The sequence below is a fragment of the Buteo buteo genome, chromosome 2 (assembly GCF_964188355.1).
Source record: "Buteo buteo chromosome 2, bButBut1.hap1.1, whole genome shotgun sequence".
Taxonomy (NCBI): domain Eukaryota; kingdom Metazoa; phylum Chordata; class Aves; order Accipitriformes; family Accipitridae; genus Buteo; species Buteo buteo.
The window spans coordinates 40,339,611-40,367,396 of NC_134172.1; the positions used below are offsets into that span (position 1 = coordinate 40,339,611).

At 35.9% G+C, this 27,786-nt stretch overlaps 1 protein-coding gene across 2 annotated transcripts in view; it reads left to right on the forward strand.

Moving 5' to 3' along the window:
- PLCL2 (phospholipase C like 2) overlaps positions 1–27,786 on the forward strand; it is a 109,410-nt gene that overhangs the window by 65,039 nt on the left and 16,585 nt on the right. The window contains exons 4-6 of one of the 2 annotated variants that reach the window (XR_012653648.1): positions 2,855–3,058; positions 6,219–6,307; positions 20,070–20,145. Coding sequence is in view for 1 of the 2 variants with exons in the window: in XM_075051891.1 (XP_074907992.1) it covers positions 2,855–3,058; positions 20,070–20,145 (280 nt within the window). In the remaining variant the exon portion in view is untranslated. The remainder of the gene's footprint in view (positions 1–2,854; positions 3,059–6,218; positions 6,308–20,069; positions 20,146–27,786) is intronic. The other variant, XM_075051891.1, reaches the window with a different exon arrangement.

A 27,786-nucleotide genomic window follows, 5' to 3' on the forward strand; every position in this document is an offset into this window, starting at 1 on the left:
TACCTTAAAGGTCACATACAGTAAACACATTGAATTTCAGGAAAAAGTACCGGCTGAGGTGCTTGTTTTTGTGGAAGCCAAGAGATCCCACTTCAAAAACGCGTTGTTTGGAGATTCCAATAAGGATTCCTTGTAAATAAACCCTTTTAGTCATATACTAAAGTGAGTTGTAAAGTTGTGTTTTATTTAATAAAACTTTTAACTATCTATAAACTTCTGATGGAATACTAGCAGTGATCAATAAAATTAAGCATGATAATTTCAAATGAAGTGACCTATTAAATCCTCTTATGTAATGTTAAGTGGAAACTGATTAAAGGAAATGTCTGAGACTTCAGTCTGGATTTTAAAGGCACATCAGAGTAAATAAGTTTTCTTTGTGAATAATCTTCTATTGAAGAGATTTTAATAGTAATACATTTTTAAAAGTAATTTTTCTTCATAAGAAAGGAGAAATTAGTACGGCATCATGAAAGTCTCCCATTCCACTCTATATAAAATTGCTATACTAAAAGTTCATTAAAAAAATACAGGGATAATATTTTGACTTGTAAATATTTCACATTAAGGGCTACATACGAAGTGAACTTTACCTGTAGTTAACCTGTTGAAGGCTAGAATTCTGTCATATAAAGGATACTGTATTTTAAGATACCTTTCAAGGAAGAGCTGAACCTAAGATTTAAGGAAACAGTGAAAGCATACAGGTTTTGTAGCTACTTTAAACTCTTTACCATGCATGCTGCAGTATTTTCCAGTACTGATATAATTGAAAACAGGCTCTACAGTGTGGTTTCTTTGAACATGAGATATTAAAAGGTATTTTATGTATTTTATTCTGTCAGTTTGAAAGTTGTGCTATCAACTAAATTCCTCATTATCATTTCTCAAAATGCTATCAAGAAGATATTTTAGGTGCCTGAGGGAATATCAGTTTTGCATAGCTATACTGACAGATTATATAGCGTGCACAATTTAAACTCTGTATAACTAAGGTTTTACAGCTAATAAAAGTAAATAAACCACTCAAATATCAATTTACGGGAATGTGAGGTTTGTTTAATTCCTATATTACTGAAATTTTGTGTTATAAATTGTTACGATTTTTATGATATAGAAATAATGTCCCCACAAGCCAGGTTATAAAGAGCAAAGTTGTTTATTAATATAAGGTGGAACAAGAGAAAAAAAGAAAGTGTGCAGCAGTGAGTTTAATGGTTTCTCTAAATCTGTATACAAATAGCTAGCCTTTTGTCTTGTTAGGTACTACGTTACTGTGACAAAACCTGATGTCATAACTTGTTACATAATAATCACTGATAAAAGTATACTATAAATGATTAAACTGGATGTGATGTTGTATGTTTAAATTGCTTGGCAGTATGAGGGATAGTCTCTGGATATAGGGTTGGAAGTTCAAATGTGAGAGTTACAGCTGTAGTTCTGTCCTGCCTGCCATTAGTTAATATATACATTCCCTGGGTCCTCCTTAACCTCTCTGTAAAATTGTTGTTTGTAATGGCTTACCCATGATGTTTATATCAAAATCTGTTTGAATAGAATTCCCAATGTCTGTCTTTTCAGCTATGTAATTATTGTGTCATTAAGGTGTAGTCTAGTTAATAAAAGCAGTTTCTGTTTCCTGGACATTTACTAGATGCTACTACACATTTACTTAAAATATACTGTAAGTGACTGTAGTAGATGTAATTTAGTATTCACATAATTTTTCATGAATATGCTATATCTACATATTTTGAAGTCTTCTTCAGGTATTTTGTCCCATAAAGGGACAACAAAATATTTCACTCTTGATTGCTGTTTGCATTAAGGTTGGCATTGTGTCTTTCTAAGAAATTTGTCCACAAATGAGTCTTACCATGCCAGCAAGATGGAGGGTAGTTTTGATTAAAATGAAAATCTGGGTCAGATACCCTGCTTTGATAAGACATGAGAGAAAGGAGTACTGAGCACATTTGTAACTTAAATATACCATGTTTTTGTTTTTGTTTCCTACAGGAACACAAACTCCAGACCTGCCATAGATCACCAGCTCCCACTTGGTACAAAAATCCTAAATTTGTTACAATGCTAAGAATATTCCCATCATGGAATTTCAGTGGCTACTTGGAGTCACATTGTATTTCTAATATTGGATATTTTCTTCAAATTTAAACATACAGTTTTATGTTCTACCATATTGGATATAAAATACAACTATAATAAATTTTAGGGAAAGGTACCAAATTGGTATTTATATTAAAGTACCTTAAAAATTCACTGAAGTGTGATTCTGTGATAGGAATGACATCGGTAGTGGAGTGCTGGTTTTGTGAATCACACCAAATGGGAGCCAGCAGATCCACAGCACGTCTGGACTATAGTTCAGGTATGTTTAATGTTACAAATGGGCTGAATTCCTCCTTCCACTTCACTTATTTGGGACATTCAGCACCTAATATTTTATTTCTTTTGGTGGCATTTTAAAAATTACCTTGAAATGTCTTTTAGAATTTTTCATAATATATAACCAGTGTGTTTTAGAATTAATTTATTTGCTTGGTTAATTTTAGTAGTGATAGAGACCAGACTTACTTGTTCTAAATACATTTTTTTTTTTAATATATTTTTTTTTCCCTGTGGCAAGTATTGAATTATGTTTGAATTTTTAACATTTTTGGTGAAATATATGTGTAATATTGGTTGCTGTGGAAAACTGCCAGTTCTTCAGAGAAAAGCTGTGGTAATTCCACATTGTAGCTCAACTATAACAGTGAAGTATTTTATCCTGAAAGAATAAGACATTAAAATTCATATTTAACTGTAAAGGAAACTCTTTCTTTCCTTTTTGCAGAATGCAGTAGTTTCATTCAAAGAATTATGTGGCCTCTCTCCTGTAGCAAATCTTATGCAGTGCATTTTGGCAGTGTCTATGCGCTTGGTTGGGCCTGATAATACACCCTTGGTAGTACTGAATCTCAATGATCAGTATCCGACTATGGAGCTCCAAGGGATTGTTCCAGAGGTCTTGAAGAAGATTGTAACAGCGTATGACATGGTGAGTAGTCCTTTGTGGTTATTTTATATGCTATTTGAAAGACTTTCTTTTTATAATATACAATACCATGCCTGTTTTGAAAGGTTGTTTTAACCTGTGACTTCCTATTTCATGCTTCATTACATGTGCTTGAAAGTCATTCCCGTGAACATACAGCAGCTGATAGTGTTTTCATATTGAGTAAAACATAGAGATTAATACACTGCATGCAAATACATAAGTGTTTGTACACTTCAGAAGTCAAAGTGGTTATAATCAAGAGGATTTAACATGAAGAGTCTGTATTAATTTACCTGTTTTGCAATAACTTGAAACTTTTTGCATATCTATAAACCTCTTACATTAATTTGCTACTTTACATTTTCCAGTTTCTGGACCTTGATTTCTTTTGGCTTTGACTCAAGGTAGAACAGAAAAATGTTAGGAACTGCTTTTAGGAATTGTAGTTTTATAAGCACCTTCAAGTGTTAATTCTACACATGCTTTTTCATTTTCCTTTGCTGTATCTTTCTTACAGATCTCATTTGATTTGGCATTTTTTCATCTGTAAGCAGCTGTAATGTTAACTTCAGCCCTTATACTTCAGTAAATATGTAAATTTTGTCTTTAGAGACTGGAAATTAAACATTTTGCAAGAAGGAAGGAAGAACTAATACACTGAGAAATACTGATTTACATCTGCCTTGCATTAATTTTAAAGTATGGAAAAAAGATCCAGACAAGTGTGATTTGAATTGTCCTCCTTACTTCCACTGAAGTAATCTGGCACAGAGTAACTGAGCCTTTACTTATTTATTTAATGATTTCTTTAATTTGATCCATCATCTGACAATAAGTAAACATTTCTAGGATAATTTTGCATTAATTTTGTGTGCTAAAATGAGAAACCTCACCTGGCAGGATCAAGTCACTGTTTTAAAAACAGTCCTCACTATTTAAAGAAAGAAAATGAAGGAAAAGAAACCAGTAGCCCAGTTTCATGTTTATATTTTAAACTGCTTTCTAAAGAAAAAGTAGCTTTAGAATAATGCTATACCAAAGTCTGAAAAGCAGTTATTGGTAATTAGGTGGAGTTTATGTAGTTTGGTGATGATGTAAATACAACAGAATTTGATTGGAATGGTAGCACAGTTACAAGAAGATAGTGGTGTATCCTCTTAGTGGTAGCTTATAGGATATCGCTATAATTGGGATGCAAACAAGCTTGATTGTTGGGATTAGACCTGTAACACGTATGTAATGACGTTCTGTCTTGTTGATGGAGATGTCTCTACCTGCAGTTTGTTCTAATGTGGTGATGCCGCTTGTTAGTTACTAAGCTATTCCAGATACTTAAAATCTTTTTGTAAGTCTGGATTAAATTTTTTTTTGAATGTCACTAAGATAGGGGTGGCTCATGACTCCAGAAATCTTTACAGTCCAAGTTTGGTTTGCTCTTTGTCTCTCACATACATTTTTTTCCCCCACATCCTGTAGTCTACACATGATTTGAATAACTGTGTACTTTAGAAATGTATACTTTATTTTCATATATAAGAATTATAGAATATTTATTTAATGGCATGTTCAAAGCATTTTTCCATCTCCTCTTCCCTAAAGGATCAAGACTCAATTTTAGACAAAGAGAAAGGGTATGGTAGTGCTTTTAGCGCTAAATGATATTGAAGATAAGTAAAATTTAAGATTATTCTCGTCAAATAAAACTTAAAATAATGAGATGCATTTCAATTTGTGAAACTTTGGTCTTGCCAATACTCTGACCAGTTTGACAAAAGGTTTTAAGCAATTAAAATCTGTACGGCATAATGGAAAATGAAGTTAGCCATGGGAGCCATACTGATAGCACTTGTTTCTGAAAGCACATTGTGAAACAGTGAGAGACATCCATATCATCCTTTCCTCAAGGGGAGGAAAAGACATGGGAAGCTATTTAGCTCATATATTGATATTTGCTCTAGTGGCAGGTGTTTAGAGTCTGATACTGTCGTAAATAGTGTTCTTTTTGTGGGTTTTTGGTGTAAATTAATATAGTGAGCCCTCAAAATGACGCATTTTATCTCAATGGTTGGTTTTGGCTTGAGAATTTTTTTGACGTGATTAATTAACAAGTGGGTGTAAAATTCAGCTTAATAATGAGAAGCCTTATCCAGAATTAAGAAAAGGTAGATGTACTGTCAAAGTAATGATTACCTACTTTTCTTATTTTCTGCTGGCTTAGGCCTCAGTATAGGTCAAAGTTATATGACTATGTTCTTCCACTGTGTGAAGTACTGTAAGTATGAAATCATGTTGATAACAGAAATTGTGTTAAATGTTTATTAAATAAACCTTAGTTAGTACCGTAAATGCATAGGGTGTCATTACCTTGTGTGCTTTCTCAGTGTGGCATATTTAATGATATTCTCAAAGTACTGCTGTTTCAGGTTCACGGTATTTTTGGCTAATGAAGGGATTCTTATTTGTCAAAAATACTCTCCTTTTTATAAAATGATAATAAACGCAGAAAGCAATATTCAGCCAAGATTTTTAATTAATCAGAATTTGTTTATACTGGGAGTGGTTAAAGGACTCATCGTTGCTCTGTAAAGTGAGAAAGCATGTAAGACCTTTACAGTGAGACAGTAAGTCCATGTTGAAATAATTACAAAAGAGTGCAGTAATGCTGGGGCACATGGAAAGGTGGGAATATCTTCAGTGTAGCACAGGTACATATATTTTTTAAAGAAACAATGAGGCAAATGATAATAAATTAATTAGCATATCACGAGATACTTGGGTTTTTTACATGTAAACAAATAGCACATGCTTTCTTAAATTATTAGCATTCACTACTACATTAATGGAGGAGCTATAAGTGATAAAGGCTAGTACTATTCACGGGTTAAAATAATGTATTTTTTAATTTAATGAGTAATTTGTCACCAACATTACTGGAAACAGTTTACCCAGAAAATAAAAGGATCTTTTGCTTTTATCCATTTTATAGGAGCTGGGGTCTCTTTTCAGAATAATGAAAAACAAATATAACTAGAACTTTTAAGACAGATGTTTAAGTTGTGTATTTTTCTCTAGCTTCTCCATGCTCCTGAGTATTTTTCACCCTAACATCTTTTCACTGTTTAACAATGTTTTATTTTTCCCTCTCGTTCATGAACTTCAGCTTCCTTTATGTGATACTTCAGCATGCACTCTGTTGGTGTCATCACACCCATCACTGATCAGTGCTGCAGACTGAAGCTTGGAGTTAAGGCAAGTGCCTCTTCCACACCATTGCATGTTGTTTTTTTTTTTTTTTAAATGTCTTATAACCTTTAAGATAAACAGTAAGTAAACCTTAAAAATCTATGCTATGGCAAGAGAAAAAAAAAAATCTTGTCCTAAGTCTGCAGCATTATTCAGTGATGAGTATAATAGCACTGCAAAGATATGCTAGAGGATCATACAAATGAAGCCAGATATTGTTGAGAACTTGACTGTCTCTGTCTGCCCTTATTGGAGGATGAAGTGTCCCATCTGATGAAGATAAGGTTTTCTGAACTTTGCAAGCAGGCATTTACTTCTAAGAGGAAAGGTAACACATAAAAGGGAGAGAATTGTACCTGTGTGAAAGAAGATAAAGTAATGCTGCTACAATAATTAGGATTAAATGTTATTAAATCTTAATTAGAAAATGCTGCTAGATCCATTTTTTTCAGTTTCTGGTGGTAGGGTTTTTTTAATGTTGAGGTTATGTTGTAATTCAGAATATCTGCAGACTACAGTATAGGAGGTCTGTATTTGATTCAAATGAAATCAAATAAGATTAATAGATTTTGTATACATGCCCTAGAGATAGGCTCAAGATCAGGGCTATGTTTATTAGTGGTGGGGTTATGAGATGATGAAAATGAGAGGTATTAAAGCAAAAAAAAAAAAGCTGCTAAACTCAAAACCACCATATGACTCGTGATTAGCAGCTGTATAGTAAGCTTAAATCCAGTTACCTTATTATTGGCTCATTTCAACTACTGACTCGATACAGCAGATTGCATATAGGCAATGATGTGGACGTTACCTTTGTGTCATGGAGTTGCAAATTTGGCCGATGACATGAACTAAATATGATAGCCTATCTTTTGAACTTGAACATGTCCATCCCGTTGTGAAGTAGATAGTTTGACACTATGCCTTGAAGAGTTATTGACTGGACTGGTACTAGTAGGGTTTATTAAAAGACTATCTAAAAAGTACTGATTGTCAAGGTTTTGGTAAAATGTTAATAGTCCTCTCATACTTCAGCTACTGCTCAAAACCCTAAATATTCTTCACCTTTAAAACTCATCCTGATATCAAGATAGATGAATTGGGTGGGACACTTATGTATCAGGCATATTGGATTGAAACTCATAATTCTGAAGGAAGCAAAGAATATATTTATTGCCTGTTTCACAGGGCCTAAAAAAGAATGATTAACAGATCTGTTTTGAGTTATGCTTAGCTCATAAAATCTGTATGAGTTACCTTGTTGTTGATGTAGGTCCTCGGTTATTGTTACTTTGCAAATACAGTAAGAAGTAAGAGGGATTTCAGTCATTCTGCTGTGGTTATAGAATTGTATCTTGAGAGAACAAGTAGATGAAGACTTTTTCCTATTGATCTCAGCTTACCAATGTGCCAGAGTTACTCAGCTGAGTAGCCTTTGTTCCACAAATTACCATCTAAGGTTGCAAACCTTTGGGGTAACCAAAAAATACTAGATCCAGTGCTGGTAATTACCAGGTTATCTCCTAAAACAGAGTGAGCAAATAGGTTACTTTAACTTCTGCGTAACTTTCTTTTGATCTAAATACTCAATTTCTGATTGTGGCAGAGAAGGGTGAGTTCAAGATGGTCACCAATCTCCTATGATTGAACTCAATCTTTAGATCTCATGGTTTTAAATCACATGATAGCATCTTACCACTATCTGCTTTGTGCACTTGAACAAAATCCAGATTTTTCCATCTGGTACCTTTTCTGAGGAATATGTGACTGGCATAGACTGTGATAACACTCTTCTGTTGCCTGGTTGGTTCAGAATGTCTTCTGGATTCCAGCTCCATGGGTGTTCCATGTTATAATTTAACTCTTAGAATTATCTGGCTTATAAAGCAAAGAACTTAGGCTTTACACAGAAGACTGAAAAGCTATTATTCCTTGCTTTTATACTTAAGACCATAACTACATAAAAATAAGCAACCTTGTTAAAATGGAAAGGTAAGAGAAGTAGTAAAAAGAACAGACATCTTAGACACTCAAAGGTGCCGCACAGGGGGCTTGAAGTAAATATCTACCACTTATCAAAAAACACTTGAGGAGGACAAAAAGGAGGAGGTGCCATTCAAAAGAAGGCAGCATCTTTCAAAAAGCTGAAGTCACATGCAAATGAAGAAGACAGGATAGATATTTAACCCTGCCATTGTTAAATAAAAATATAAGAAAGCTGACAGTGAAGAATTTCAGGAACAACCTGAACAGACTTAAAAATAACAGTAACCTCTTTTCTGAAAATACCAGAAACAGGAAACCTGTCAAAGAGTGTGTATGACCACTAGTTGATCAAAGTATAAAAGAAAGCCCCAGGAAAAGAAATAAAGCCACAACCCTAAATTAGTTTTTGCAGCCATTTACCTGTGGAGATTAAGGTTTCACATGAAACGCCTCTTTATGAAGGACTCATTCAAGAATTCATCTCTAACTGAAATGCTGATAAAAGATACTACACAGGAAGGGTGAAATGACTGAGAAAAAAAATTACGAGAAAGAGGTGATATTCATTCAATGGTTCTGAAAGATCTCAAGAGTTGATATATCCAAACTGCTAATTGTTGTATGTATCCTCTCACTTAAAACTGATTATCAAAGTTGTTAGTTGGTGCCAGTGTTTTAGGAGGTTTCCAGGGAAGATCATGAAACTACAGATCAGACAAGATGACATCTGTACTGTGGAAATGGGTAGGAACTGTTTTGAAGAAGAAAATTAGAGGAAACATGGAGAAACATGTCGTGTTGGGGAAGAGTCAATACATCTTTTATAAAGTGAAGGGCTCATTAATCTCTTGGAGTTCTTTGAAATCAAGAAGCATGTAGACACAGAAGATTAGTCGGATTTTCCAAAAGCATTTGACAAAGTCTCTTTTCAAATGCTTGTTATATTGAAATGAAGTTACTATTAAATTTTGAGCCTTTTAAAATTCTTAGCTCTTCTCTGATAGGTGGAGTAAATGTTGAACTTAACCTGATGTTCCAACAGGAAAAGAACTGTTGAAGACAGTTGCTTGTGTTGATTTTTGCATTAGGCTGTTTTTCCATTAAGTGGATTAGAGATAGTAGGTATAGCTCCAACAACTTTGAACTAGCTAAAATAGCTAAGTACTCTTGAAAATGTATGACTTAATGATGCCCTCAGATTTGCAAAGATCCTCAAGGTGTGAGGTATGTCGGTGCTTAAAGTTTAAACAATTTTCTCAGTCTGAGTGGTGAATTGTTATAATGTGTGTTAAAACAGTAAGTTTCAGAGTTGGCAATATAAATGCAATATCGAAATACTGATAATACACACTCTCTCACTATTTCCATTATTGCCTCTGGCTTTGTACAGTATGTTTACTTTCATTATCAAGTCTCTGCAGAGTTAGAACTGTCTTTATTTAGGTAATAAATGGATACAGTTCAGTGGTGAAGAGATCTAAGGGAAAACATCATTCATTGCAATTTAATATTGCAAATAGCCCAAGTAATGGGTTTTGTCATGTTAAATAAATGGTAATAATTGTAGATCCTGGTTTTTGAGGTGAATTTAAATAGTTACTGATAGTGTAGTTGTTAGTCTGTCACAAAAACTGATGGAAAACAAAGTATTGATTGAAAATATAGTGAGTAGCTTGGGCAATTTCTTCAAAAAGAGTTATGTTGCTTATTATCAGTTTTTATTTTCCTGTTTTATAACAGGACAGTCATTCTAAACTGAAGGTTGCAATTATGCTTCCAAAAACAGAGCTGCAGATGATAACCTCAGCTTATGTTGGGCTTTTCAGTCCACAAGGGCAGAAACAAACGTCTAATTTTAGACATTCAGACTCCAGTGCCAAGTGCTGTAAAGTATGAGCTGTTTTACATTGATTGAAAAGCTCTGATAATGACAACTTGATGCTTCTGGGAAGTCAAGATTTCTTCATTTTTTGTTAAGAGCATGAACGGTGAAGCTTTTTGTGTCCTCTCAGTAATCCCATTATGGCTAATGGCTGACTCACAGTATTCATAAGAGCATAAAATAATATGACTACTTAGGAAGAGGAGTTCATCTAGCTTACTGTTCTGTTTCTAATGTAGTCCAATGGAATGTTTATGGAAGAGCATAAAAATAGGTCACATGCATAGCAACTTCTCTTATATGTACTCCGTATTTCTAATAGTAGTTCTCTTTTTCTTTCTCAATAAATTCTTAATCTTCTGTTTGAATTTTTGTCTCCTGTGTGAAGAAATTGTGGTTATTGGAACTGCTACCGATGGTTTTACACTACCTATTATTTTTCTTCGCAAGGATGATAAATTTCTGCTTCTCTTTACGGATACAGGCTATTTTCCTTTCATATATATGTGCTTCCTTATTGTCCACTTTTTACATAGTGTTTTCATTCTATCAGCTTTAGTTTAGAAATTATGAAAATCATTTTTCTGTGGAACAGCCAGAGTGTCAGGAAAGCAAGAAGAAATGACTGTTGGATTTAAAAGAGTTTAATGTCATTGTGTGCACAGTTCAGAAGAGAGATGCTGATTATTTTATTTACTCTGTCTTCAGCCTAATCTTTCTCAAATACTTTACCCATGAGGAATTAAGAACATAAGACTTTTTAATGGAGAACTTGTGGACTGTTTGTTCCTTTGGTAAATTTTCTTGAACTGTGGGAAATCTAATTCATTTTGGGATACTGCAGAATTAAGAACAGATGATGTCCTATTTTTTCTCGGGCCTGCAAGAGTTAGTTTTGGTAAGTGGATTTCATCCCTTATGCTCCTGCACTGCATTATGGCATAATCTCAGCTTGCTTCTTTCTGAAGACAAAAAACCTGTTCCATGTATGTGTTCCCTAGAATATAAAACATCTCAAAAAGAAGTGCGAGAGGAAAGGAAGGCTGGAAAAGTGAAATGATGAGTCTATTTCTATGTTTTTCCCACTTAGGGGGATATACTGCCACTGTCACTGAGGTACAGCATTACATTTATATCATAACATGCCAACGAGTTCAGGAAGCATAATGAAAATTTCCTCTGCATTTGTCTGGGAAGAGGACAGTGTTTTAAAGTCTAAAGGGAAGCATAATGATAGCATAATATATAATATATGTTATGGTCAAGGGAGGTGATCCTTCGCCTCTATTCAGCACTGGTGATGCCACACTTGAGTACTGTGTCCAGTTCTGCGCTCCCCAGTACAAGAGAGACAGGGACATGCTGGAGAGAGTCCTACAAAGAACCACTAGGATGATGAAGGGACTGGAGCATCTCTCCTATGAGGACTGTTCAGCCTGAAAAAGAGAAGCTTTGCGGAGGGATCTCATCAATGTGTATAAATGCCTGAAGGGAGGGTGCAAAGAGGACAGAGCCAGGCTCTTCCCAGTGGTGCCCAGTGACAGGAGAAGAGGCATGAAATGAAACACAGGAGGCTTTTTCTGAGCATCAGGAAACACTTTTTGACTGTGTGGGTAGGTAAGCATGGGAACAGGTTGCCCAGAGAGGTTGTGGAGTCTCCACCCTTGAAAATGCTCAATAGCCATCTGGAAGTGGTCCTGGGCAGCCTGCTCTAGGTGGCCCTGCTTGAGCAGGGGGAGTTGGACCAGATGACCTTCCGAGGTCCCTTGCAACCTCAATGACTCATGTGTTTGTGTGCTAAATTTATTTTCTTGTATAGTTGGAGAAGTAATTTCTAATTTAGACAACAAGTTTGCTGAAAACTTACTGCTTTGAAGTGAATTTAGTTTGATGTGAGGAGTCCTCTGCATGTACAGAAGTAGCAGTTAGAAGCTTTGTTTTCTTACCTTGGCACTTTGGACTATACTTGGGTAGTAGGAAGATCAGTTGTTCTTCATTATAGAGCAGCTTTGGACTGTCTGGGCAAAACCACAGCTGATTTTTATCTAAACTGAAGTTATTATTGATTGTTGCCTTGAGCCAGAAAGCTCAGTTCTGTAAACTTCTTTTGATTAGAGATGTCAGCTTTACTAAAATCCCTATTTACACAGAATCATTGAGGTTGGAAGGCACCTCTGGCGATTGTCAAGTCCAGCTGCCTTGCTCAAAGCAGGGTCAGGTAGAGCAGGTTGCCCAGGACTGTGTCCAGTTGGGTGTTGAATATCACCAAGGACGGAGACTCCACAACCTCTCTGGGCAACCTCTTCCCGTGTTTGACCACGCAGAATCCCCATTGAGCCTTCTCTGCTCCAGGCTGAACAGTCCCAGCTCTCTCAGACTCTCCTCATATAAAAGACACTGCAATCCCTTAACTCTCTTTGTGGCCCTGCCCTGGACAATAAGTCCATATCTTTCTTGTACTGGAAAGCCCAAAACTGGACTGAACACTCCAGATGTGGCCTGACCAATGCTGAGTAGAGGGGAAGGACCACCTCCCTCAGTCTTTTGGCGATGCACTTCCTTAGCTGTGTTCAAGTTCCTGTCCACCAGGACACTCAGGTCCTTTTCCCTGAAGCTGTTTTCCAGCCAGTCAGCTTCCAGCCTGAATGGGTGTATGCCTGGAGTCATTCCTCTCCAGGTGCAGGACTCAGCACTTCCCTTTGCTGAACCTTTTTCATGGAGTTCCTGTCAGCCCACTTCTCCAGCTTGTCAAAGTCCCTCTGAGTAGCAGCACAACTGTCTGCTGTATCCAGCCTCCTCCAAGTTTTGTGTCTTCTGTCAGCTTGCTGAGGATGCACTTTGCCCCATCATCCGGGTGATAAATGAGGGTATTTCAACAGTAGTAGCTCCAATATCAACCCCTGCGGCGCACCACTAGTGAGTGTCCTTCAGGTGGACTTGATGCTGCTGAGCACAATGCTTTGAGTCTGGCTGGTCAGCTAGTTTTCAGTCCCCCTCACTGCCCACTTACCTGACCTCTGTTTAACTTCCTTAGTTTGTCTGTGAGGATGTTACAAGAGACAGTGTTGAAAGCCTCAGTAAAGTCAATAAAAAACATCCACTGCTTTCCCCTCCTCCATCAAGGCAGTCACCTCATTGTAGAAGGCTGTCAGGCTGGTTAAGCCTGATTTCCCCTTTGTAAATCCGTGCTGTCTTTTTCCAGTCATCTTGTCCTTCATGTGTTGGGAAGAGGGTTTCCAAGAGGATTTACTACACCACCTTCCCAGGCACTGAAGTGAGGCTGACTGGCCTGTAGTTCCTCAGTCCTCCTTCTTACTCTTCTTGTCGATAGGAATGAAATTTGCTTTCTTCCAGTGCTCTGGAATGTCCTGTGATTGCCATGACCTTTCAAAGATAATCGAAAGTTGCCTTGCAATGACTTCAGTCTGCCCCCTCGGGACTCATGGGTGCATCCCACATATATGTCTCTGCGTTTTGATGAAATTGTCGTTAAACAAGGTTCAGTGTGTCTATTGCCAATCAATACCTGCTTTACATAACACGAACTACCCAACTCATGGACTGGCTGTGGTCTTGCTGTGTTAATTTCTAAAATTTCACTGGGATTTGAAGAAAAACTTTAAAAGAAAAATAATAAAAATCTGTTCTGCCAGGACCTTTGCAGGTTGTTTCCTGTCTCATCACTTGTCAGTAGTAGTTGTCAGAAAGTTGGAAAACTGTTCAGCTATCTTTTTTCAGTTATCTTTTCCATGCAACCTAGCAAGGTATTCTTCAGATATTTTAAAGCTCTGCTAAGAGGTCTCCTGGAAGACTGCAACTTGAACTCGGGACAGAGAAAAGTATATTGTCCCTTCTGTTTAGATGCTATTTCACAATCACTTCAACATATTTCTTTGTTGTGTATCGCTCCTGTTTGAACTGGAGGACCCGTTACTCTTGGAAACTGAGTAGCACTGATCTAGTGGTGCTAGCAGTCTCAAGGGTGGTAGGTATAAGGTTTTTGTCACTGCTTATTGCATTTTGAACTGAGCTCAGTAACGTGAACATGAGTCGCCTGCTTATTAGAAGGCCACTTCTGTTGTTTGTGGTGGTGCTGGTTAGAAGTTGGACATTACGGAATGCTTTCAGTGTGGTGTCTACACCATTAGAACAATTCATTTGAGTTCTGAGGTTTAATACGAGTTTACAATCTGATCTTCCAGTCATTTCCTTCCTTATTACTATAACACCATTCTTTTCCAGTGGAGAATCAAAGGCAGTATATAAAGTTCAACTCTTTATGCAACTTCAAAGCAAACTGACCATGGCAGTTGTCACTGAAAGGACTAAGAACAATTCTTTTGCTTGTTTCAGTGCCACAACAAAAATGCCTTCTGGTGCATTGACATTGAATAGTGGACTGCTTGGATATAGTTTATACATATATTTAATTAGAACTGAACATATTTTGTTTGAGTTCCTGGTACATATAATGGTTCTTGAGAATAGAAGTGTTTATATGCTGTCCCTACCAGAGTTCCTTTACTTGCTGTTATTGCTTGGGGCAATGGTAGCAACTTCTGACCCTCTCTGGGTCACGTGCATCTTTTGAAATGGTGCAGTTGCTATTAGCAGTTTATGTGTTGTAGTCGGTGATGCCCTGTGTTTGGTTTCCTTTTTTATGAAGTGCTATTTGCTATTGGTGCTATTTGTGCTATTCTGGGCTTAATAAAATGTCTGGAAAATGCAAATTGCATTTTTATTACTACTGTTAAGAGCACCGGTTTGGCCACTGAATACTAAACTGTTTTCAGAAATGGTGTAGTTTGTGGTTTCAGAAGTATATCTAATATACTGAGATTTGAGGCGAAAGGAGAATGTGAGCAGCATTTTGGAGAGAGCCCTTTTAATAAAGATTTGGTTTATACCTACTGTAAGTATGGTTTCAGTTTTACTGCTGGAATGTAGGTCTAACAGTATTGGCAACACATATTCGCAGATTTCGAAATGTAAATGTGTAGTGTGCTTTACTTGCTAAAAATAAAGCTCATCCTTGGTGTTGCAACTCTGTCAGTGAAGGTGTTTTCTCTCACTGAGTTTCATCAGCCAGACCCAGTTTATCATTGGCTGTTTTTTCCATTTTAAAATGCATCTGATGTCTCTCTTGGTGTGCTACCAACCAGTTCCACATGCAGAGGAATTAATAAATCTTGGGTTTTTTTAAAGATGCCTTTCTCGAGGTCTGTATTCTTTGTTAAATGTGATGTTTAAAATATTTAGGGTTGAGTTCAATCTACATCTTTTCCCTAAGTTGGGTGCATAAACAGGATATTCTGTCTTCTACCAGAAGACCTGTCTTCATGAGCCTGGTAGAAATAGATCTTTACTTTTTCAAATTAAGCTGAAATTGAATGAATGGTCTCAAATACATGCATGTGTACATACATGTGAGCACTTGTATACATGCATAGATATACTCAGTGTTAGTTCATAGCACTTACCTCTTTCATAAAACAACAAAACAGACTTAACAAAGCTTTGCAACATAAAAATAAGCCTAAAGGGTAGTCTAGTGATGTATATTCTTTTTTAAATTTTCTGTAACTTTCTTAATGTGAGAGTTCTATTTTGTTGAGAAAGGATAGATATATTTTTTAAGTATATGACTTCTTCATTTGGTTTGTGAAGACACAGTCACATAAGTGGTGAATGGTACTGTTAGCAACACAGTTCCATCAGTTTGAAGCAAGAATTGGTTTGATTTCTAACCATTGTCATCATGCTTTTTAAGGCAGGGACAGCATGTAATAATACAGATCTCTAATCCTCACTGAGAACTCTGGACTAATCATTTAGTGTTTATTTCTAAAACCCCTTAAGAATAATTTAAATGTTTTTTTACATCTTTCTTGACATTTGTCCTTTTGTTAGAATTACTGATGGACTTTGATCAAACTGTCAGCCTGGCCTCTGCAAAAATGTGATGACTTCAAGAGTCATAGAGCATACCATTCTGCATTTCCCATTTTCCATTGACCCAAAAAAGAAAGGAAGGTAGCCCAGTATGTAGTGAGTACCGGAGCAGTTCTCTGGTCATACTAAGATTGTGGTGGGGTGGCAAGAATTGAAGGTAGAGTGAAGCAATGCCAGCAAGTGTTATACATTCTGTATTTAAAATATTTGTTGCATATTTTGAATCCTTACTTCCAGGAAAAAACAATGTAGGTTAGAGATGGGAATTAATATTGTACAAGACTTGCTAGAAAGTATAGCTACTAAAATTCATATAATACCTGTTCTTTTCTTAGAATAGGTATGAGTAATTTGCAGTGCATTTTTAATGATCAGCTGGTAACTGGTTGTTCACTATTAGGTTTGTTTGCATTTCTTTTCGCAGTTTTATCACTGATAATATTCTCATAGTTGGCTGTGGTTAGCAAATACCTGCTTATTGATTGGCTTGTTCAGTGTAGACTAGTCTAATATATATACTTGACTCTACTTGGTCTTTCTCCTCGATTTCCACAACTAATTTGCCTTGAGAATTTCATTTCTCATTCTGCTGCAGACATACTGTTTTTCACACTGAAGCTCCTGCTTACTCATCATTTTCTGCTTTGCTTTTACACCAAGCACACACATACATACAAGTATCATTTGGATCAGGCTAATTTTCTGTTTAGATATAACCATTTATACTCAGTTGTTACATATGCTGTGTGTACCAAAGTCTTTCAGTCTCTTTTAATATCTACATGAATGTTTTCATGATGTTATAATTTTGGCTTGAACACCAGAAAGAATTTATATGTTCAAACCTTCCATAAAAGTCATTTAACAAATCTCTGAATACATACGAAAAGGTGACTGCATGGTGAAGAGCAATGTAAGAATAAAATTATAATGAACTAATACTATTACTTCATTAATCAAACATGACTGAAAGGTGACACCTACTCATGCACACAGCATACTGCTCTGTTATTTCCTTAGTGAAGTACATCAACAGAATTGGGTGTAGCATAATATTGATTGAATGGTAGTGGCAATCAACCCCGGAATTATTGCTAGCTCAGCCACTTTTGCTTAGTGGTGCTGTTCATCTTAAATACAGATTTGTATGTATTTTAGGGACCAAAGATAAAGTAACTGTTACTGGCCTTGGTAATATAAAAATTGGTATTAGAATAATTTCTGTCACATGAAATGCATTGACATTTTTCTTCAAAAGTTGCAAAGAGGGCGTTGCTTTTGATCTGAGAGTGTTTAGGCAAAGCAGCTTTCCATAGCAAAACTGTGAAGTATTAGACCTGCACATTATTATAAATTCTTCTTCAATGTTAGCCTTGCTGTGATGAGGGAGGACTAATACAGCGATTAGTTTAATTTCCTTTCATCTGCAGAACTAGTACAACTTTCTTGCCTTGTCAATACAGAAAGTAAACAAAGAAGCAGTGATGTAAGCATTTTTATGTGTCTTTGAATTCTCTTATTTCTGCAAATCAGTGCAGTATATCAGAGTAAGTTTTCTAATCTGCCGAGACTTGATCTCCACTATTTTTAAATTGCCTGGTGTGCATGTAGAATGCATTGTGTGAAGGAAACACAGCAGATAGAGATGCTCTGTGTTTGGAATAGGACCTAACTGAGATGACTTAGAAATTACATTATTATACGCATGGGGTCAGGAACACAGAATAGACTAACATAGGGCAGTTGCAGTATTTCTTACAGTTCTTCCAGAAAAAAATACCTTGAATAGGCAACACAACTGGTCTCTCTCTTTTATGAGATCCTGTCAAAAGGGTTCTCAGGTGAAAGCATTCTTATTAACATGAGAATCCCTCTGTAGTCCTTATTGTTGTGTATTAGCTTTCTGATAAAACAAGAGCCATATGTGCTCAGCATTTCATTTTTCAAGGTGATTTTCAATGCACCAAAAGCTCAGTGAAGGATGCTTTACAGTATCCTTTCAGCTAGTTAGCAAAATAACGTCAGTTGTTGGAAGTATATTTGCAATTGAAGTCAACTGTGTTTTGGTTCTTTCCATTTAAGTGCATTACAGAAGCAAATGTATTACATGCCATACATATTGAAACAGGTAAAATCCTTGCCTTTCAAGCAAGTTTATAGTGGCTTTATTTCAGTTTCTGAATATTGTTTTAAAGACCAAATAGTAATGAAACAGTGAAATGCAGCTTTCTCCTTGATGCCTCAGGAATAGTCAGTTTGCAATGCTCCCTATAAAGCCTATCATCTGGGTGAAATATAGTATTCTCGTATTTAAGTATGCTTCTCTTTAAAATAGTTGTCTTCAATTTATCACACCTAATTATTAATTGGCATAGTTCTATTTATAGGCAGTTTTTGCTTAAATGAATATTGATATTTATATTCAAAGAACAATCCAGTTAAAAATGGGTAAGCTAAAGTATTTCACTTGCAGCTTAGCAACCTGATCAAGTTATTATTTTTTCTTTATTTATTATAATTTGCATTTTTTTTTTAAACTGACTTAATATAAATCAGGGTAAATAGATACTTTGAAATTAAACACAGGTTAATCAAGATGTGAAGATTAAATTAAATTATCCAGTATGATGATCTCCACACACTCTGAAGTTGCTTGTTCATGTGTGGTTTGTATGTAGCATAAACATGGAATTGTGGGTTTTGCATAATTTTCTTTATTCTATCATTTTACATTGTAATTACAGAAACAGAACTAACATTATTTTTAAATGCTTTGTAATATACATAAACCAGATTTTTGTGTAGCTGAAAATAGAAGTCTGTAAAGCAGTTTACATCTGTGCAGGTGTTCTTCCTCTTCACTTGCTTGCACACTTGCCATCATGAAAAATCTGAGGCTTACTTGCCTGCTTTTCCAAATTTGTTTATGCCTCAGAGCAATGTTCAGAAAAACAGCCTTAATGTCACTCAGCTGGAGAAGGCTTCTTTTAATACATGTGAGGAAGGACTACCGTAGTCATGCCTCTTCAAGTATTATTATCTCTCTGAGGAAAAGTCTTAAGAGTGGTTTGGGTTTTTTTTTCTGTAACATGGAACATTCCTGCTTGTAACAGCAATTGTGGTCTCCAGAGGAAAAGAAAGTTCTACATGAACACCCACATAAGTAACACGTCAAACTTTAGACATTGTTTTAGTGACAAGAAGTGCTTTGTTGTTAGCATAATGATTGAGTGGATACCAGACACGTCAGTGGGTAAGGTGTGAAGCAAAGTCATTACTTCTCAATACATACCCCAGGCTGAAAAATCTGCATGGTTCCATCTTAATCGGTGTGCTTTTAGCTGAGCTTCCATGAAAGGCTTTTTGTTTAGAAAGATCAGGTAAAGGAATCATTGTGTTTTCCTTATCCTCCAGTACCAGCCCCGAGTGATTTGTTTTCCTCCATAGAGTTGTCTCATACATATGTACAGGTCAAGCCACAGAAAGGCAAAATGTAGAGGAACAAATCTGGAAAAGCAGTGGGATCATCCCTAGGAAAAAGAAAGCACTGGGTGGTGAGTGATCATCATCCTGAATGTCGGAGTGAGTGAGGAAGAGGAAACCTGCATCCAGGTTATCTCACCCAAGCCACCAAAAGTGAATTACCTGGTAAATAGTTGTATAATTTTCACTTGCTTTGCTAGGCAATGACTTATGGAGTAGATATTTTACTTCAGTGTTGACAGATCCCAGCCCAAAACCATCGTATTTTTTTATGTCTTTCTGCCACCTTTAGAGCACTTCTCTGCCTGGTCACAACCAGGAAAATGAATGTATTCGTTATGTTAACAATAAATATTAGATTATTGACTTGAGTTCAAATTTAAGCACCTTTTACAGATTAAAAATTTTCAGTAAAAATTGAATTTTACTGATATTTCTGTATATTTTAATTTATTTTCTCTACAGATGATTCAGACCATCAGGACTCTAGTTGAAAATACAGATAGCTTATATGAGAAGATAGTACAGTGTCAGAAAGCAGGTGAGTACAAGCTGTTTTTTAAAAATGTTTAAAGAACTTACTGCATTTCTGTTTATTTCCCAAGACTTTTAATTGAGTTTATTTATTCAACTGTAGCAAAAAAAATACCAAAAAACCAGCAACAGAAAAACAAACAAAAAAGTTTATTGTAATTAAGGCACGTACAGTAACAGTGAAAAGGACATTTCAAATCATAGAAAGCAAAGATCCATAGAATTACAGCTTGACTTTGGAAATCATGAGCATTTTATATATGGACAGTAGCTTGTCAACATAGTCATTTCCACAAATGCAGACATAGGATTAGAGGAAAGAAAGTGAATGATGTTTCTTCACAATGAAATCTTTTAACCATTTACTCTGATCTTGTCTTTTACCACGTGAGAACTTTTCCCCTTTCGTCATGGTAGGCTTAATGTCTTCAAGAGCCTTGGTGAAGTACTTTGCCTTCTGATAATTACATGAAAGTAGTTCAGTTATTTCATCCCTGTGTTTCTCTAGATCTATTGGGTGGATACCCTCTGGTTCTGCTGATTTGTTACTATTTTATCTATTCAGAGTAAAACTGGTATTGTAGACAATTAGATGTATCTTCTGTGGCAGACTTTTTAAACCACATGGATGCAGAAAGTCTGATTTTTTTAAAAAACTTTCTTATGACCTATTGGTCCCCCATTCTCTGGAATTTTTCCTGTTTCTGATACATACTTGAGAGAGATTGCATAGTTAGTTCTTTATCCCTTCACAAATTGCCTCTTTTTCACCTGATACTTTGTAATGGTTTTCTCATTTGAACACAACCTTGAGTTTTGAAGGTTTCCCTCTTATTTTGAACATCTCTGACCTTGCTGTTTAATCATGCTTGTTTTCTTTTGGTCTTTCTAACATATTTTTTAAACAATGTTATAAATTTACTCAAGAGTAGTGAGGCATCACATTTTGCATTAGAAACAGGAAGGCTGCCGGAGAGTCAGTCAAAGTGTCTGCAACCATGTCTTGCATGACTCAGCTGGGACAAAAACTTTTTATATACAAATACATTTTTATCTGTCAGATACTCAGCATCCTGCTGCTCCCATAATATTCCATGATTTTCTTCCATTCTTTGATCTGCTTCTCTGGTCTCCTATGAATTTCAGTATCTTTTCTTCATTCTCTTTTACTGAAAAGAAAACAACAATGCTCTTCCACCTTCACCCTTCCTTTACAAACTCTTTTCTGTTAGCAGTGTCTTCCAACTCAGATCAGCAGCAGGAGTGCTTACCCACTCTGAATTTCTAGATCTCCTCTTTATTCACAACTCATATTCCTCAGACTCGTGAATTTTAGTCAAACCGCAGAACTGTCAAAATACTTGAAAATTTTAATTTGTCCTATTTACTTCAAGCTGTCAAACATAAATAATCATAAATACCATGAGTCACAAAATATTATTTCACATATCTTGTTGGTAGATACAGAGATTTATCTAAAATACGAAACTTAAAATATATCATGCAGCAATAAAGACATTGTCTTGTAGACTTGTACGCTTACTTCTTGAATCATCTCCCATTTTTGTGGTGATAGTGTACCATATGTTTTTAGCTTTGTCACTGTCTCAAGCAGCTTAGATCCTTGGTTAGAGGTGAAGCAAAAGCTAATTGCCTATTTTACCTCAAATTTTAGAATTGTTGCCCTTCAGAAAAGATTGCTTTCTACTAGCTGATACAGATTCCAGTAGACTTCCACATGTCTGATTTTCTTGAGTCTTACAACCTTATTTTACATGAAGTGCAGCTGGGTCCAAGAATCCTTTGTTTAAGAATGCTAAAGACTTAAAGCCCATGCTAAATAGCAGAGATTTTGATCTCATTTGAATGAGAAACCTCCAGCATGGTGACATAAGCCTAAGTATGGATTATGTAACAGATCCTGCTATTCAGGGCAGCTTTAGCCCTGCAGGGTCAAAGTACTTTTTAAGATGAACCAGCTGAATTGAATTACCTTTTAATATCAACAGTTTTCAAAGATTTTCTTATGACTAATTGATCTCATGATCTCAGTAGATGCTACTTTATTTAATTCTGAGTAAAAGAGTGTATGTTTTCCTATGTAGATTTTTATAAGGAAAAAGTAAAATTATGCCCTTGTCTGGGCTTTTTTGTTCTGTGGCTCAAAGAGTGAAAGACCTGGTAAAATAAGAAGAAATACGCAAGCTGCCAATAAGCAGTAAATTTTTCTTGTCATGAACAGGCTTATAAGAGCATTCTGTTAAGTAGACAAAGTGGACTTCCTCTATTAAACCGTTTTCTAACTTAAGTTTAATAACAAGACTTTTGGTCTCCTTTAAAAATTAATTACTAATTTTAAAATAAATACACCATTATTTCTTACTTAGGTTGATGGCCTATTGAATAAGCAAAACCACAATTCTTGAGATGGCTCTTTTCAGAATTCAGGTTCTTTGCTATTAATATTCTCTAAGAACATATAACTGGAAACTTCTCTCCTTATTTTGGTCCTTTAAAATTAAACCATATCAAAAAACTTCTTTGTTTTCTTCATATCAGCATATTAGTTTCAGCTCAACACATTCTGTTCTCAATTAAATAGTTATTGAAAGCATTTTAGAGACATTAACTAATGAAAAGATAAGGAAACGTAATATTGCTTTGGTTCCCACTGTACTTCTCTTTCTTTAACAGAATTAAGAAAAAAGTCTGCATAACTTCAAAATGATTGCAGTGCCATTTATTTTGCTATTAAGCCAGCTAAAGATTCTGCAAGAAAACAGAATGTAGGTGCTAAAGGGAATTTAAAGATAATCCAGTCCGTCCCCTTAATCTGTTAAAGACCTAAAATGCTCCTGTATCTTCTCTAGAGTAAAGAATTTGAATGTCCAGGTCACCTTACCCAATTTGTAGACCTCCTTTGTATCCAACTCACATCATTCTTGTACTTCTCTTTTGAATCTTCTATAGCATTCTTTTGCTTTATAATTTAAATACTGCCTGAGCTCATCACTGGTTAAAAGAGAACCACAGTTTAGGAATTCATTTTGGTGTTCAGCACTGGGAGCTCAAAGGGACATGCGATATTCCAAGTATTCATTAAATGATATGGGGGGCAAACAATGAGCGAACACAGTTTGCTGGTGACAAAGAATTATTGAATGTAATCTCATGTAGATATGACTATGAAACAGTACAGGAAGATCTTGTGACACTGAGAATTACAAAACAATGTGTGAAATGCAACATCAGTAAGGATAAATGAATGTGTGTAGGGGAAACAGTAGTCTCAACAATACCTACAAGAAATGGTCTCTTAGGGTTTCTGTTTTAATTCAGGAAATGAAATGATTGTATTCAGTTCTAACAGTGTCAATTTACTGCTAATATCATGCAAAAATACGCATTCCAGCACTGTCTGCTGATAATTCAGATTGCTTTTTTTCTGTGTGGCTTTAGAGTTGTAACCTTCCCTAGTCATCTGTGCAGCCAAAACTCTTGTTCACGTTTTCTTGTCTTCTGGGATCTCAGCTACACTATCGTTTTCTCTGAGTTTGACCATTATAGTTTTGCATTATGTACGTTATTTTCCTGGCTGTTGTTTTGATGATGCCTGTCCCTATATTCATTTCTATACTTTTTCCTCATTCTACATGAGTATGGAGCTGCTTTCACTTTTCTTGTGTTTGCTCATTTGGTAGCAGGAGTTTCTACTGCCTGATAGATTGTCAGCCATCGTCATGCTTTCTATTGTGTTGTCCCACAGGCTCGCTGTAAACATCCACGAGGCTACTTCCTTTGAATTGTTTTTTTAAAATATCCTACGAATATAGCTAGATTGACACATGTCCTCCTACCACCTTAACCAAAATAGTTTTCATTGCTTCCTTGTACTCCCCACTCTTTCTTTATCCATCTGTTCTCGTCTTTCCTCATACTTTGATTCTAAGTTTTTGGAGCAGGGACTGTCTCATTTATTCCATCTGTACAGTGACTAAAACGGAAGTGACTTAGTTTATTAAATAATGCAAGTAGTAAAAGACATAAAATGAGTATATTTTTAAAAATGTACTCCAAAGCAGTCCTTCAGCAATGTCAGAAACAGGATACAGTTTGAAGAAAGGGAATATCCAGCCATTCTGGTTGCTGTCAAAGATAAACACAGTGCACAATATCCATTGGGAAAAAGTTATGTCTGTGCTTCATGCAGAAAAAGACTAGGATAAGGGCTGTACAGGCACTGCAAATACTTATTGTAGTTGAAAATTAAAGTAATAAAATCAATTTTGTTCAACTAGCGATAACTCTCAGTTCCCAATTGTTACTGCATAAGCTTTCAGCAAAACAACACATTTACTGAGCTGTTTCTTTTGCTGTTTGTTCCTCTTATTTGCATTCTAAATTGCCTTTTGACTTAGGGTCCACCAAAACAAAGCATGTAAGATACAGAAAAAGTAATATTCTATGTTTTATGTTATGTACAGATTAGGTAATCCATTAATAGAGGAAAAGAAATCGATACAAATGAATGTTGAGGAGCACTTTTGGCTGCTTTATCCGTTACTGTTGGATGTCATAACTGAGCAATATTTAATCTGACTGCATCAGTAGGACATGCTGATCTTCAAGTTAAGTCCTATAATTGGATCCTTTACTATATTTTTTCATGAGGTTCACTGTTGAAATTAAACAATCTGCAATATTTACCACCATCACATAAACTCAAACATCACCTGCTGTGACTAAAACAGCACTTTGAGGCCCCTCTCAGCCAGTCTTCATTGTTCCGAAATACCTGCTTTTCCCTATTTTCTCTTTCTTCCCATTTTTTCTAAGCCAGCTATCAAATTGTTTTAACTCCTTTCTTCACACTTGTCACAACATCATTTTGTAGGTTTATTAGCACAATAGGCTGTCTCCTGTACTTAAGGAAAGGTGTCAATAAAGGGCATATTCAGGACAATCCTTTTCTTGGTATGTCCCTTAACTTTCTTTCTGTATTCAGTCCATTTTAACCTGTTTTTTTCTTTCCTCTTTTACTCCATCTGCTCCATTTTTTCTACATTTTTTTTCTTCCTATTTGTCCTTCCTCAGGCAACTCCACTAAGCATCTCTGGGTACAGCTCCACAGCAGCTCAGGTTATACTGTAATTGCATATACTCCCTGGCTCTGTAATCCTGTTCCTCTCCTGTGCCTTGAATATTCTTGAAGCCACATTCTACTGGGGAGAAGGGGGGGGAAGTAAAGAATTGTGCTTAGATTAACTTAGGTAGCATTGGTGAATAAATGATCAGTCTTTTTTCTTGATGTTCAAATTTCTCTCTTCATTGTTACTCGCACCAGTCATACACCATATTTTTCACATATTGCTCCTCGTACATAGCTCACTGAAGTACCTTGGATGTTGCTGTGTTTTTTGAGAATCTGATATATTTTGCACAAGGGTGGATGATTCCTAGGATACAGCTCCTATACTTCTAGATGTTCGTAATGAACTGACTTGCTGCTTCCAGGGCAAACACTTAAACTAACATAGACTTTTCTATTGTTCTCCTGAGTTTGCCCCTTCACATGAAGCCTTTTTTTTCCTACTATTAATGCAATTCTAGCCCAGTAAAAGATCAGCTTGTATTAATCATGACTATCTAGAGCTGCATGTTCAACTTTCAGCAACCTCAGTGAGCAAAAATGATTGGAAAATTTGGTTATGTACTGGAAATCAGAATAAAATTGTAAGAGGCTAAAATAGAATTCTTGATTTTAAATAGGCTTTCCCAGTACAGAAATATTTACAAAATTAATTTGTTATATTAGCTTGTAGTTCATATTTTTTGGCAGTTGCCTTCTACTTGCTAAAATGGTGAAAGAGGCAAGATTAATTATACCTCTTAAGATACAGAGAAGTATACTAGAGTGCACAAATACAGCAGACATTTTATGTACTAAGATCAGCTCACAGGCTACACTGCTATCCTAACCACAGTCTAACCCGAGACAGTAGGAAAGGATGAGGAGTCCGTTTATTCCCCCGTGGACTATCTGTATCTACATTTGACAACATAACTAGTACAACAGCTGCTGACTGAGACTAACCAACAGTGCCAACCTATCTATCTTTAGATGGGTGTTTAAAAAAAAAGCAGAGTTAGTAAAGTGTTATAATTTGTTATAATTTGAAAGACAAATTTTGTAACATGTGTTATTAGCCTAAAGCACTGAAAAGTTGAACAAGCTTTCAGATATACATTTCCCCTTCTTCATATTTTAAACAATAGCAACAAACAATTACAGTTTGGGGAAATGGCTCTGTGTTTAACTAATTGTGTTAATCAGGCAATTTGAAAGAAAAAGGTAACCAGCTTCTCCGGAGCAGAAGGTGATATTAAAGAAAGGAGGAGTTACATTCCTGTGGAAGCAAAAGAGATAATAATTACGATTGCCATGAAACAATGTGGTCTTAGCAGGATCTGAAGACTGGGAGAAATTTTAATGTGCCATAAATCAATGTCTTTATTAAGTCTGCTTTCTAGCATTCAATGAAATCAGGATCTTTTTTGCTTACACTTTCACTGGTCTCCCTTGAGGATCAAGGCTGATAAATAAAAGATGGAAACAGCAGTCTGTGGAAAAAATCCTCTTCCTCGTAGCTTTGTGTTTGTGGCCTTTATTAACAGCATTAATTCATTCTCATACCTCGTGTAGTGGCTTAACTTGACCTACATTCAGAGATGTAGTCTGTCTTCACAGAGGACTGTCCTTGTGGATGAAAGTTTTCCCTGCATTGGGGGTGAAATACCAAGTCTTCTTTTAGAGCAAATGTTTTAATATGTGAAGGCCTGGTTTTCTGTGTATTTTTGTAGGACTGCTGTTTTGGAGGTACACAGAAAGTGTTGGTGTGTGGGTTTTATGTGTTTTGTAGCTTGATACGCATTTTGCCGACTTTGGTGTCTAGAAGGTTAATGTTACATAGGAGCGTTCTTGACAGTGTTTGAGGAACGTGGAGCTGCTTACTCAACTCCTGGAAGTAAACAACTTTTAATTAAATCAAGGCCAGATGTCACAGATGTCCTCTTTGTAACTTCCTAACAGTGTAAGCTTGGTGCTGCAACTACATTGAATCTTGTCTGACAGTGGTTCATAAAGAAGTTGGTGACCATCTTATGTCATAAGTGGTTCCCCAGCATTGAAGAAAGTGTCGTATATTGAAAACTGAATTGCTGTGATTGCGTATGGAACTGGATGAGTCTGGATTGATAGACTAAATATTAATTTAGTCCTTGCAGAGAGGATGGCTTTCAGCAGGCTGTGATGCCATTGTCATTTGGGATGTTGGGATAAGAATGTTATCTCAAGCATAGTATTTGTTTTGCTACTTTTGCTACTTTTAAAGAATAAAAGGGCAGCAGGCACCAAAATGTATTTTTAACCATCTAAGTAGAGGCAGTACATGGCTGTCTGCATTTGGGGAACATTTCCACTTACTATGGAGATACTGCACATTGCCAAAGTTGAAATAATTAAAAAATACTGAAAACTGATTTAGTTAATGTATTATTTCGTCAAGTATTAATCTAAATATTTTGAATGCAAGTAATTCAGACCTGGAGCTTCTTGAAGCTGAAGCACAGCACACTCAGAATCTGCAAA